The sequence below is a fragment of the Phalacrocorax aristotelis genome, chromosome 7, assembly GCF_949628215.1.
Source record: "Phalacrocorax aristotelis chromosome 7, bGulAri2.1, whole genome shotgun sequence".
NCBI lineage: Eukaryota > Metazoa > Chordata > Aves > Suliformes > Phalacrocoracidae > Phalacrocorax > Phalacrocorax aristotelis.
Window position 1 is genome coordinate 1,723,855 of NC_134282.1, and position 12,833 is coordinate 1,736,687.

At 42.5% G+C, this 12,833-nt stretch overlaps 2 protein-coding genes across 2 annotated transcripts in view; one reads left to right on the plus strand and one right to left on the minus strand.

Annotated features, from left to right (window-relative positions):
• Positions 1 to 440: 440 nt before the first annotated feature.
• ACTL6A (actin like 6A) lies at positions 441 to 9,998 on the minus strand. Its single transcript, XM_075098423.1, has 14 exons — positions 9,865 to 9,998; positions 8,889 to 8,965; positions 8,521 to 8,695; positions 8,052 to 8,152; positions 6,581 to 6,678; positions 5,823 to 5,917; positions 5,467 to 5,573; positions 5,292 to 5,381; positions 5,048 to 5,109; positions 4,625 to 4,739; positions 3,954 to 4,034; positions 2,852 to 2,947; positions 1,674 to 1,760; positions 441 to 965 (listed from the first exon to the last, which is right to left on the minus strand). Exons 1-14 carry the CDS (start codon positions 9,887 to 9,889, stop codon positions 885 to 887), a joined length of 1,290 nt encoding a protein of 429 aa, XP_074954524.1. The 5' UTR covers positions 9,890 to 9,998; the 3' UTR covers positions 441 to 884.
• GNB4 (G protein subunit beta 4) overlaps positions 9,846 to 12,833 on the plus strand; it is a 76,209-nt gene continuing 73,221 nt past the window's right edge. The window contains exon 1 of the mRNA XM_075098426.1: positions 9,846 to 10,100. The gene's annotated coding sequence lies outside the window, so the exon portion shown is untranslated. The remainder of the gene's footprint in view (positions 10,101 to 12,833) is intronic.

Consider the following 12,833-nt stretch of genomic DNA (forward strand, 5'->3'; position numbering starts at 1 on the left):
TGACCCCGCTGAGAGTCAGCCAAGGGAGCCACACAGTAAAGAACAAGAGAACAAACAAGCGGTGACGGGTACGGCCCTCGGCAAAACATCAAGCCACAGCCTGAGCTCTTCTGTAAGTATTCTCCTCGCCTCAGAGAGAGAATTCTTTGACTTAACTTCCCTGGCTCAAATAAGTTGCTTCTCACCTGCATCACACAGGCTTTATATACATTCTTAGAAATCAGGTGGAAAGCACCGATTGCTTACTGAAACTAAATTGCCCCCTCACAGACAATTTCCAAACCGGTGCTTAATACAACATTCACTAAGCGGAACGTAACACTTGCATGCGAGAGTACGAGTTTAGGCTGACCCGAGTCACCTGCAGCAGATTGCTAAATACAAACTTGCCGTTTTTAAAACAGAAGAGTAACTTTCTCTGCAAGTACTCACAAAGTTGCTCATATAAAAGACCAAATTTTATTTTTTTTAAGAGAGAAAAAAGAGCAATTTAAGGCCAAAGTACCATCAAGGAAGACTAATATGGAAAAGCAGACAAGAGGGTTTTTAACAGATTTGCACGGGTGTTTGCAAGGCTATGCCTCTATTAGCTAACCTGTAAAGCTGTTCCCAGGAAAAGATACTAGAGAAAATAGACATTTATACAAAATTATAAAATGCTTGTTACATGAATTATTGCTTTACAAGGGATGTAAACATCCTTTTTCTATGACAGTACCAGTTAGGTCTCTCCAAATTTCTACGGTTTGTTAAAATGGAAGTTGAATTATGCAAAAAATCCAATATAAACTTTCTACAAAAAAGAGTCCATCCCATTCCTGAGTATGCTAAAGCTATAAAACAGAAGGAGCACTGAGCGGGCAGCAGTTTTCACAGTAAGAGTTTTAAGGACATTTTCTTTCTACACACTGTTTCCCTCCTTCTTCATATTCTTGTTTAGAAATCCACATCTGTTGAAAAGTACCCTACAAAAAAAGAAAAAAAACAACCAAAATAACAAAACACACAAAAACACCGTAAATCAGAAAACAAATGAAGGTTAAGCGAAACATGATTAGCTTTTCCTGGGAGGAAAACCAAGCGAGTCTTTGTGTTAAATGAGGTAAAAGGACCTCATTTCCTTTATGGAAAGGAAATAATTGTTTTAGAATTTACATGTTAAATGTAAATTTTACATGTAAAAATGCAACACTTACATGTAAGTTAAGCATTACCTGCTTAGCAATCTTTTCGAGTTTTAGTTTGATTGCTAGCAATATAAAGGCAGGAGGTTGCAGTCCCGACAGCTGATTTCAGTCTCCCTTTCCCATACTCCCCACGATAATCCCCACGAACCATTTCAGTACTCAGTGACTTGCAGAATTAAGCTCAGGAATATGATGCAGAAACAGGTTTGCTACTTTCAGGGTGTACCATATACGTGCCATTTCTAGGTATTGTATTCCAAGCCTGCACCTTGCCATTGGAAATGGGAGAATGTGGCAAGATATGTTTTGATTGGAAATGCTCACATTGTCTTGTTTTTTAAACCGATTCCCTTCACCTTACCACAAGGATAGACAAGACTATGATCGCTAAGGCAGCACAGACTGCAATGCACACTTATGCAGCACGAGCTTTTTGGGTGACGGTGCTGCTGAACGGCAGCAACACCGTAGCACGGGGTTACTAACCAGAGAAGCCAAAATCGAACCACCAATCCATGAGCTGAACCGCCGCTCCACTGTCGTGTTGTTCGCTATCAACTTCAGGCGCATGCTCTGAATAGAGAGGAGGTACAAGGAAAGAACAATCAGACAAATGCTAGGCCAGTGACCTTTCAGGACAAGGAACTTGGTGTATTATGCCAACATGCAGGTGAAAAAGGTCAATCTTATTAATCTTGCAATAATGCTCACCTGCCCTGTACTTAGCGTTCCAGAACAGCCACAGCAGAAGAGAACACGTGCGGCTTTTATCTTGTCTCCCAGCAGGGAGCAGCAGCAAATGCTTAAGGCTAGAAATAGGGCAGGTAGAGCGCGGTAGTACTCCCAGTATATATATTGTCAGCTCTAACACTGGGCTGCTTAAAACGTGCACTGGGACTAAAGTGTCCAACGTTGCTGAACTTAATTCACCTACTCCTTTTTGGACCCATTCATTCCTTTTGCTTTCAAAATGCCCTGTAGCTACATCATCTTTGAATTTCAGCGGGTTCCTCCTCAGCTGTTATGAGAAGCAGCAAGTAACTACCTTTCTCAGTGTCTCATAACATTCACAATTTCAGAGTTGCTACACGTAGAACGTTTTTTTCTCGAATAGAATATTCAAGAAATATCATAAGCTATCTCTCAAGAACACAGGTATAAGGTATTCATACTTCCTTTGAGATCAAGTGATTAAAAACAAAAGATACAATATGTTAAATCACCAGGTTTTATCTACGAGTAGGCTGAGTTGTCTGTAGAGTCCAGGAAGAACGATTCCCAAGACAAAGTGACAAGACCTCAGGCAGAATGACTGAATGTGCCTCAAGTTAGTCAGCAGCACTTCAGGAGAGAGGCCATCAAGGGAAATAGTGACTGGTGCTTAGGGACAATTACAGAGCTTAGAACCACAATCTGAAAGCAGGAATGGAGAAGTAAAATATTCAGAAAGCAGTTATAACATCCGCTGGAGTTAATTTCATATAGGAACTTCTCAAGACTTCTCTCTTTTCTTTAGAGAAGGAGGAGATTTCTTACCCCGCAGAAGCCACCCCAGCTGCTGGGCTCCTAACAAAGTCAAAGCTATGATACATGCTTGTGTATTTCTGCAGCAGAAAAGCAAAATGGGCAAAAACTCAGCGCAGTAATTTAAAGAGTTGTTTTACCGGTGGAGTTTTCTGAGAGAGTTCTCTGTTCAATCTGTCTGTGAAACTCTGTATTAGAGTGTTTCCTCCTGCTACAATCACACTGCCATAGAGGCCCTAAAAAGAAAATAAGCAACCTACAATATTAACTCTGAAATTATTCTGAGAAGCATTTCACAGAACAGAGAGGAATGGCACAAGAGTACATACAATCAGCAGCAGTAATACACTACTTGACGCCAACAGTATTACCTCTCCCAAGCCAATTAACTTTTACTCACTTGAAAAATATTTCAAGACAGCTTAGTATTAAGCTATACAAGGAAGACAGAAACTATGTGATTAATGATTCTAAATGATTTCACAGAATATTTTCTACTATAGGGCATGCTACACCTACAGATACCTCCCTGTATCCAAACCGGTGGTTTCCTTACAGCTGGATGTTCTAACCACAACGGAAAACCCCACAGCACTGAAACACTTTCAATCTCACTGATGCTGCAAGTTGGCAAACGCAAAGCCCGGCCTGGCCTACTAAGCCAGCCTGAGACACAAGGTAAGAGGAGAAGTTTTTGAAACAACCCCCATGCAGTCCATACCAAACTGGAATATTTTCAAACTGACACCTGAGAAAGTTAGAGTTTTAAAAAGAAAGTTTCCCTTTAAAACCTCTTTTCTTCCTTCTACTCTCTACAAAAGTTCAATATGATTGGTTATGTTTAGAAAGTATATCTGCCACCCCCCAAACCCTGAAGGTAACAGGGTTATGAACACAAAATGTTCATCTGAAGCCAATCCAATGCACGTAATGTAGTGGCAGCCACAAAGTCTGGACATCAGCTATTTAAAAATAGGTAGAAACACTGAGTAAGAGTAAAAAAAAATCCCAATTTAGCATTTTGTAAGACAAAACAGTAATTGTACACATTTCTATATACAAATCTGTAATACTTAGAGAATTATTCTACTGCATTTATTTACTGCATTTATTTATTTATTACTGCATTTACTCTAGGAAATCCAGATTTCTTCTTCTTCAACAGTGTTCTAGTCCCGAAAAGTGATATCAGCACAAAAATATCTTATGCCTCAAAATAATACATGTCTGACTAACACTTACCGGCCTGATGTCTATATCACACATTCCAACGCTTGTTGTGACAACGTGGCTCACACCCAACATCGTGTTACCAGATAAACCCTAGAATTAAAATTAGTAATCTGCACATCATCCCTTCAAAAGAGCAAGGCATAGAGAGGACCTGAATATCTTGAATTCACAAGTATTACTAGAAAGGGGGCTAAACATTCTTTTAGGAAAGGAAAAAAAAAAAAAATCCTGTTTTCCTATTCAGCTCATCACCACTGATTTTGAACTACATTTTGTCCACTTAAACATGAAGAAAAACTCCTTTGCTGTGCAGGTGCCAAAGCAGGGGCACAGGCTGCCCAGAGAGGCTGTGGGGTCCCTTCCCTGGAGGCATTCACACCCCACCTGGACACGGTCCTGTGCCCCTGCTCTGGGGGTGCCTGCTCCAGCAGGGGGTGGGACGGGATGAGCTCCAGGGGTCCCTTCCAACCCCTGCCATGCTGGGATCCTGATCCTGGGATTCTGTGATTCTTTGCTAGCCCAACCCTAAAACACCACAGATAAATTGTACCCCCTAGAGAACCACACAGCATAAATACACACGTACAGATAGTGAAATTAAGAACATGATACAAAAGGAAGCCATGTGACAATCTAGTAATTTAAAGTCTTCCAACTACTACGTATCACAGTTGTTTTACCTTTACATTAGAAGGGTCGAACAACCCCTCAGGAATCTTTAGACGCTCAGCACCAAAGTCACAGTTATAGCCATTGGGGAACTCATAATGAACGGTTGGCATCTGCGCTGCTACCCTAGAGTGGGAGTTGGAAAGTAACTTATTAAAGTGCAGCGTGAACAGGATGTTATCTAAGTAACATTACAAACCAAGGTTTCAACTGGAATATTGTGATTGATATGACTTTCGATAACATGACATCATGTATCTTGGAATATTAAATAAAAACCGATCACCTGGATGTACCTCGTACTTCTACTTTCAGAAATAAACAGATTTTATCTAAAAAACTGCTGTGATAAAAGCACCCAATAGCAATGAACAGGCTGAGCACCCCATGCACAACTGATAATTCATCTTATAAGAAGGAAAACAGTGACGTACTGTTCATCATAGGTCGAATCCGATACTTGGAGGACAGAAGCTTGGAAGTCCTGAATGACACACTATGGAGTTAAGAATAACATGGTTATAAGAATTTCAGTCTTCATTTTGATAGAATTTATAGAATTGATAGACTTTTAAAGATTTTCTGGTTCTTCAAAAGGAAAACCTGATATACTTGCAAACAAAACTTCTTTATGGGAAGCCTAGGGGAGTCTGAGAGTGGGAGAAATGACCTGCTTACATTACACATGTAGTTGTGCCAGGACCTGGTGACCTGGGGTAACTTCTCTTTTCTCTTCCAATTTGCTGGCGACCCCTCGCGAACTGCCTCCTGAGATTGCAGGAAACATCATCATCAGTTAACCATCTAAACCTCTCCCCAGGCAAACACTTACTAAACAAAGTTACTTTCCCACCTTGGAAGCAATCATATATGGAGGAATTATCTCTATATTCATTTCCTGAAACAATTCCCGGCACTGCATAGTAATAAAGTCTCCCGCAAGTGGTGATTTTACAATACCTAAAAGACAAAGGAAAAAATAAAGAGAGAGAGAAACAACCCCCCCAAGCCCCCTCCCAACCTAGAAAGCAGTGAAATAATGAATAAACTCTCCCGAACTATTTGTCGCTGAACACCATTAGGGTCTTTCATCCGTCCCCCCCCATATTTAAAAGGGGGTACAGTTTGTTGTTGTTTTTAAAACTGTGTAAAAGCAGAAAGCTAACTCAACCTTGACATTGTAATGCTGTTATCCATATAAATTTTTACCTTGCTGAAGTACATATCCATCATGCACTGGAATGGCAGTGGTATGTGTTGCTCCACTGTCCAAAATGAGACCTGTAGATCTCCCATTAGCAAAACTAGCCAAAATGATTAAGGAAAATATTACCATTTTCACTTTAGAAAAGTGCTGCCATACACTTATACGTTATTCCTTGGCTCTGCCAAAGGATTTGCCATTTTCCAGTGCTCTCTCCTTTCTGCGAAGGGCACAACCTCAAAGAGAGAATGGCGTTTAACTTCTGTCTGTGAACTAACCTGAGCTTTGGACATAAAACAGTGAGAGTTCACGTCAATACTATGCAGCGAGCTCTAAGTACACCCAACTCAATTAGATTCTGAAGCTCAAAACATGTTATTAGTTTAAAATAATTACAAATATTCCTCTTAAGGCTATCGGAACCTCAAGCTCTAATTACTGTATTTAGTAGTCTAGACAACACCATTTCAGGTCTGTAATATTCTCACCCACAGTATACAATGGGGAAAAAAAGACAAAAAAAAAGAAAAAGAAAAAACCCATTACCTCCAAGGAAAACAGTCAGACTGGAAGAACTTCAAACCTGAGCTCTAAAGCTTTCAAGTTCAGAAACAGAATTTGTTTACTTCCTCCTTAGACGTTTATGGAAAAAAATAATTTGAAAGAAGAAAAGTTAGACCTGCTGTTATACTAGGAACTGCCTAGAATAAGTTTGCAGTAATTTCCTGGGGTGGAGGAAGCAGTGCAGTGTTCCAAAGGATACGCGGTTAGAACAGCAGTTTTACACAAGAAGAAAGCAGGGATGTTGTAGTGTTCAAACATCAATTCAGTCAGTTTTTCACGCTTCGCTCTAGTATTCCACTAGGGAAAAAAAAAACCAAACCCAAAAACCACAACACAAACCACATAAGTGACCAAAAGGAAGATATGTTTATCTTGAGGATCATTAGAGACCTAAAAGAATGCTAACATAATAAAGAAATAATTAGAATTATCATAGCCATGGTTTCAAATTGTATCAAAATTCTATAGACAGATTTCTAGTAATTTACGTCTTTAGAACCTTTTGTATTCCAATTCTACAACACATTAATGCTAATCAATCATACTCCTGTATGATCCTTTAAAAGTGATATACACTTTTACTGTTATAATAATTTCTTTGCACTTCTATAGCTCTTCCAGTACCAGTCTCTCAAAGAACTCTCTAAAACAAGTAACAAAATTTTACAAGGGGAAAGATACATGAAATAACTTGCCCAGTTGAAAGAAAAATAAATCCTGACCTTCCTGTTTCCAAGGTATCTTCCTATGGTTATACTGTACTTGTGATTAATCTAGGGTATATATAAAATACTCTAGACATTACTGAAAATGTTAAGTTTTTTCCAAGCCGAGTAAGATTAGTTCTGTAAGGAGAATGTTAATGGCAGCCTCTATTCAGACACCCCCGAGCCATCAAACACAAGATAACCATTGCAAATTCTTCCATGCTCCACAAGCTACAATACAATGCAAGAGAATAATGAAAAAGATGTTGCAGTGTTCAGTGAAAAACATCGTGAACACACAAAAATTGAACAAAGAAGAAACAGCCTTTTAATAAGATTTAATGAAGAAAGGTATAACTGTTGTATGGTACGTCTACCTTTTGTATTCCGACTTTAGATCTGCCCTTCAAATGCTGAGCATTATTAAATGACAGAAAACTTGTCTACATTTTTTCCAGAAATTTGTCTTCATCCACCTTGCTTACCTCATGGGGCCATTTATAGAAATGAAGACAGAAAAATTAAAACCTCTCCATTTTAAATATTATTCTCTGTCACATAATATTAATTGTAAGGCTGAATGAAGTGACAAGTTTTCCATTACATTTTATTATATATTAAGTTACACTTATTACAACATCCACACATCTTTTTAGTTTTATTCTAGGCAGTGAAGTGACATGTACCTTTTTATTTTGACTTTTTTGATACGTGAAAAACAATAGCACATAGTAAATACTTCCTAATACAACTCATGCAAGCTATATAAATTGTTTTCTTTTTCGGACTTTTTCTTAAACCTTCCAGAACCTGGCCAAGTATTTTAAAACTATTATTTCTGTGGTTAAGTTTTAACACCCATAACCTACAAGCCAACGTCAGACTTGTTCAAGACTAACGTTTGTCGAGTCAGCGAGAAGATGCAGTTAAGACTTTTCAAAATGCAAAGCTGCTTTTACTCACCGGTGCTTCAGACATAAGGACAGGATGCAAACTTGCTTCAGATTTTATATGCATCTTGTAAGTGTGATCCAAGATTGCCTGGAAACTATCCCAGTCTTCAACTGCAACAACATTCAAGTGAGCAGATTAGTTACTTCTAAGTTTTGTTCCATTTCATAAATACATAAAAGGTTTTCCAACACTTCTTTTGTGTAGGGCTCTTTAGTCAAAAGCTATCCTCAGCAGACGTATACCTCCTTTAACAGCTTTGCAGAATCCTCTTCCTCGGTAGCATCACAATCAGAACTTTTCAAGAATTAGGCCGAAAGTCCACCAACATTGAAAACCAACTATACGCAATTTATAAATCAGGTATCTGTTTTCACAGCATCTGTTGCCATGTATGGCATCTGTTTATATGAAAGCTATGACTTTTTGCAGCGTAGCAAGGCTATTTTAAAAACAGGTAGAGAAAGACAGAGCAGCATACTCATTCCATTTTTTAAAGGTGAAATAGCCTCCATATTCTCCCTTGGAACTCTCAGGGCATTGGTGTCTATGTAGTAAGTCGGGCCCCCTTGTTTGCCTTTGTCACCATCTATCTCCATCAGAGTGCTGCCATTGTCCCTTTCTAGCACCACACCAATGGCTGTTGGAAAATCAACCTGTAAGGCAAAAGGGAAGCAGCATATGAGAATCGTTAATGTTTTGGGTGGGGTTTTTTTTTCCTCACAAATTCAGAGCTTGCTTTATACAGTACAGTCAGAACAAAGCCCAGCGTATTCTGAAAACTTGTAAGTAACAAGATCTGAGGCATAAATTCATATTGCATTTCCATCGAGTCACAGAGGCTCTCACCTTTGGACAGTCCTCGCCTGCATAGCCTGCTCTCACCGTATACGAGCCAATGTCAAACACAAGAGCTCCAACTTCATCTGCAAAGATTGTTGATAAAGAGGTAGTGAATGGTTATGACACTCTGCTACAGTCCTGGCCTTTCCCTGCCCCATCTGTTCTGCTTGCAAAAGAAGAAAAGCAAGTCAAGGCATCTTCTTCAAAGCAAGGAGAAACTTCTCTATCCAGAACTCCAGTTACAGGAGAGCTAATAGAAGACTGCAGATAGGCTTTAACTTGGACTTTGCAACACCTTCCTTTGGGGTTAAGTAAAAGGGGAATTCTAACAGGAGAGGAAGAACGTAGTTGCACCTAGATAGATTATGATACAAAACTTTCAAGAAGTGCTAGTTTAACAGCTATGCAGACGCAGGGGAGCCCAGACCTCCCGGGGGTGATCAGAATTAGGAAGGTGGGCCTGTGAGCACCAGCTGTCAGTGAAGGCTGCCACAGCACGACACGCCCTCGACAGAGCTAAAGTCTTAAGCAAAACACCGAGATTTCGGTCCTGACGGAGGGGCGCACAGAAGCGCTCTGGGAGGACACGACGCCCCCGTTCCCACAGAGCGGTGTCTCCTCGGGCCCCCCGGCACCCGAGCGGCCCTAACGCAGCCCAAGGCCGCGGCCTGGCCGGCCTCCGGGGTAAACGGCTCGGCCAAGCGATGCCGGGACGGGCATAAACAAGGCCTGCGGCCGCCTCCTCCCCCTCACGCGTGCCGCCACCCCGGGGCCTGAGGGAGCGGCGGGGCCGGGAGGGAAGGCTCCGGCTCCCTCAGGGGACTGTGGGGAGCCGGCCAGCAGCCCGCCATCCCGGGGCCTGAGGGAGCGGCAGTGAGGCGGGAAGCGGCCGGCCGGCGCGCGCTGCCTCACGGGACGGCGCCGGGCTCAACGGTCGCGGGGCGGGGGGAAGGGCGGGCAAGCGCGGCGGTGGCCGACTCACCTCCCCCATACACGCCGCCGCTCATGGCTGCCGCCACCGCTGCCGCTGGGCCCGCGCCGCCCGGCCCCGCCGTCCGCCGGCTCCTCTCCCCGCCGATCCTGCAACAATAGCGCCTTCGTCCCTCTCCGCGCCGGCAGCCGCTCAGCCTAACATGCCGGGCGCTGCCTACCGGCCAATAGCAACGCCACTACTACTCGCCCGCCCGCCACGCCGCGCCCCGCCGAACTGCCGCTCGGGTACAAGCGCCAATGGCGATCGGAGTCAGGCGGGGCCATGCCGCGGGTAGCCAATCCTGAGTCAGGAAGTGGAGGGCGGGGAAGCAAGCAAGCAAGCCTGGTTGCAGCGTGCGGGGTGGTGGCGTGAGGAGAGTGGCGAGGCGGGAAGGTGTGAGGGGAATGGCGAGGCGTGAGGGGAATGGCGAGGCGTGAGGGTGTGAGGGGAATGGCGAGGCGTGAGGGTGTGAGGGGAATGGCGAGGCGTGAGGGTGTGAGGGGAATGGCGAGGCGTGAGGGTGTGAGGGGAATGGCGAGGCGGGAAGGTGTGAGGGGAATGGCGAGGCAGGAGGGCGTGAAGAGCGGGCCGGCAAGGACTGGGAGGGCAGATGAGGTGGGGAGGGCTGGTGGGAAGGCTGCTGTGCTTAATGGAGTAGGGAAAGGCAGCTCGGGAGCTTAGGCAAGCCTCAGGGATTAAGGCCTGAGGTGCAATGTGGTACCTCATGTGAGACAGGAGCAACACAAGGCTGGGATATTAAGACATACTTTAACACTTGTTTTTTCTCAGTGGAAGAGCCCGAAGGAGCAGTTTTGGGGTCCTAAGGGCTCCTGGGGTGGGCTTGCTGCTGCATGAGGGGGTACAGAGGAGTGGGTCAAGGGGAGAACCCCTGCGGAGAGGGGCTGGCTGTGGAAAGGAGCAACAGTTACTGCAGCTGGGCCTTCCCTGTGTCCTTGCCTTGCTACTGCTGCTGCTCCTTTGGCCTCTTTCACAGAGAAAAACGCATATTTAAAGTATATCTTGATATCCCAGCCTTGTGTTCTCGTCTTGCATGGGGCACTCCTTTGCACCTCAGGCCTTGATCCCTGAGGCTAGCTAGTCTGGATAGTTGGGCAGTCCTCATTTGCCAGCTCAGCTGCCTGTTCAGCAGTTTAACTTGTAACAAGGAGTTCAGATTGCCTTGTTTGGCATCAGAGTTCTCAGCCAAACTTGACGCTCAGCCAGAACAACCAGAATAAAGTTGGATGAATTAAAGAAAACAAAAGAGAGCTCAGGCATAACCAGAGGTTAGCATTAGAGAAGACTAAAATTCTAACTAGAGAATAGGAGAATTAGCTTAAAGTGGAAGCATTTTTTACTTCCTGCATGAGGTTTTTTTTTTGGAGGGGATGGGGTGCTGGTTTGGTGGAGAGTTTTTGTGTTTGGCCTACTATAATCAGGATTGTTCTTCTCAAGTTCATATAAGATGTGTAGCCTATTTGTAATACTGTAGTAAGGATCTCCAAGTGATTATATGTAGTCAGCAGAATAGAGTGACATTTTGTTTATTACCTTTACATAGGCATAATGAGTGATCTTAATAATGATTAATTATTGGACTGTAAATAATAAAGAAATGTTTCTTATATTTTCACTGTAAGACAAAAATTAGTGCTGTTTTGCATTGTCTCATTTTGATAAGGAGTTCGGAACTTCCCACAAAGCTTTGGTTTTTTACTCAAAGTTGTGACTTAAATTTCAATCATATGTCCTTACTTACACTGAATCAGTGTAAGTAAGAAGAGAGAAACAACTTGCATTTGAAATACCCAGTAATTTATTCAGGAGGTTTGTAAAGCCATTGTGGATAGAAAAGATTATTACAAATTCCACCAAACTTCGTGCTAGTGAAGAAAAAAAGCAGGCTAGGTGTGTGTGTTTGGACTACAGCTCCCAAGATGCTGCAGTTAATGTTAGGCTGGTGACTAGCAGTCCCCCTTTTAAGTCTCATCCTGAATCGAAACCTAGGAAAAATAGTAAAATCCAACAGTAAGGGCAAACAGTTGGGTGGGGTATTTTCAGCTGAATTATACGAATATCACGAGGTGGTTGGTTGGACTTACTAACTCACAACGGTAAGGAATTTAGTTTGACACAGTTTGATTCACTTTTTCTTTAATGAGGAAACTTCATAATTTTATCCTACAATTAAGAAATTTGAAGTTTTTACATAAGTTATAATACAATAGAACTACAAAGTACAGATGCTAGCATGAGGAAGATAAATACAAATACTGCTGTTTCACTAGCTATACCTCATAAAGTCAGTGCACCTCGGTTTTGTAGTATGAAATCTTTTAAAGGTAATGTCTTATTGTGATTTCCAGTATGTGGCACTAATACCCAAGGTAGAGTTGTTTGAGGAGGAGGAATTAACTGTAGATGAGAAAAGCAGTTTAGAAAAATTGGAATTACAGTGCTGGAGGATCTTCATTTAGCTCCTGCTTGTACTTTATTTTGTAGTAATGGTTTTTGTGGTTCAGCCCCAGTCGGCTGACTAAACACCATGCAGCTGCTTGCTCACTCCCCCCACCCCTCTGGGATGGGGGAGAGAATCGGAAGAGCAGAAGAAAAAAAAAAAAAAAACTTGTGGGTTGAAATAAGAACAGTCTAATAATTAAAACAAAATAATAATGATAATAGTAATGATTATGATAATAATAACAATAATGATAATATAATAAAAAGGAAAAGGGAAAAAAACAGAAACACGAATGATACAACCGTTCACCACCCACTGACCGATGCTGCCTGTCCCTGAGCTGTGATTGCTGCCTCCTTCCCCCGGCCAGCCCCTCCCAGTTAACATACTGGGCATGACGTTACATGATATGGAATATCCCTTTGGCCAATTTGAATCCACTCTCTTAGCTGTGCCCCCTCCCCTCCCGGCTTCTTGTGCACCTGGCAGAGCATGGGAAGCTAGAAAAGTCCTTGAC

Bases quoted from the DNA above. Each gene is read 5' to 3' on its own strand.
- ACTL6A (XM_075098423.1), bottom strand. From the start codon at position 9,889: ATGAGCGGCGGCGTGTATGGGGGAG. The intron at 5,574-5,822 runs GTAAAAATTTAT...TTTGTCTTTTAG, and splicing joins TGGATATGTACTTCAGCAAG to GTATTGTAAAATCACCACTT. The intron at 5,110-5,291 runs GTAAGCAGGTCA...TTAACTCCATAG, and splicing joins GGCACAACTACATGTGTAAT to TGTGTCATTCAGGACTTCCA.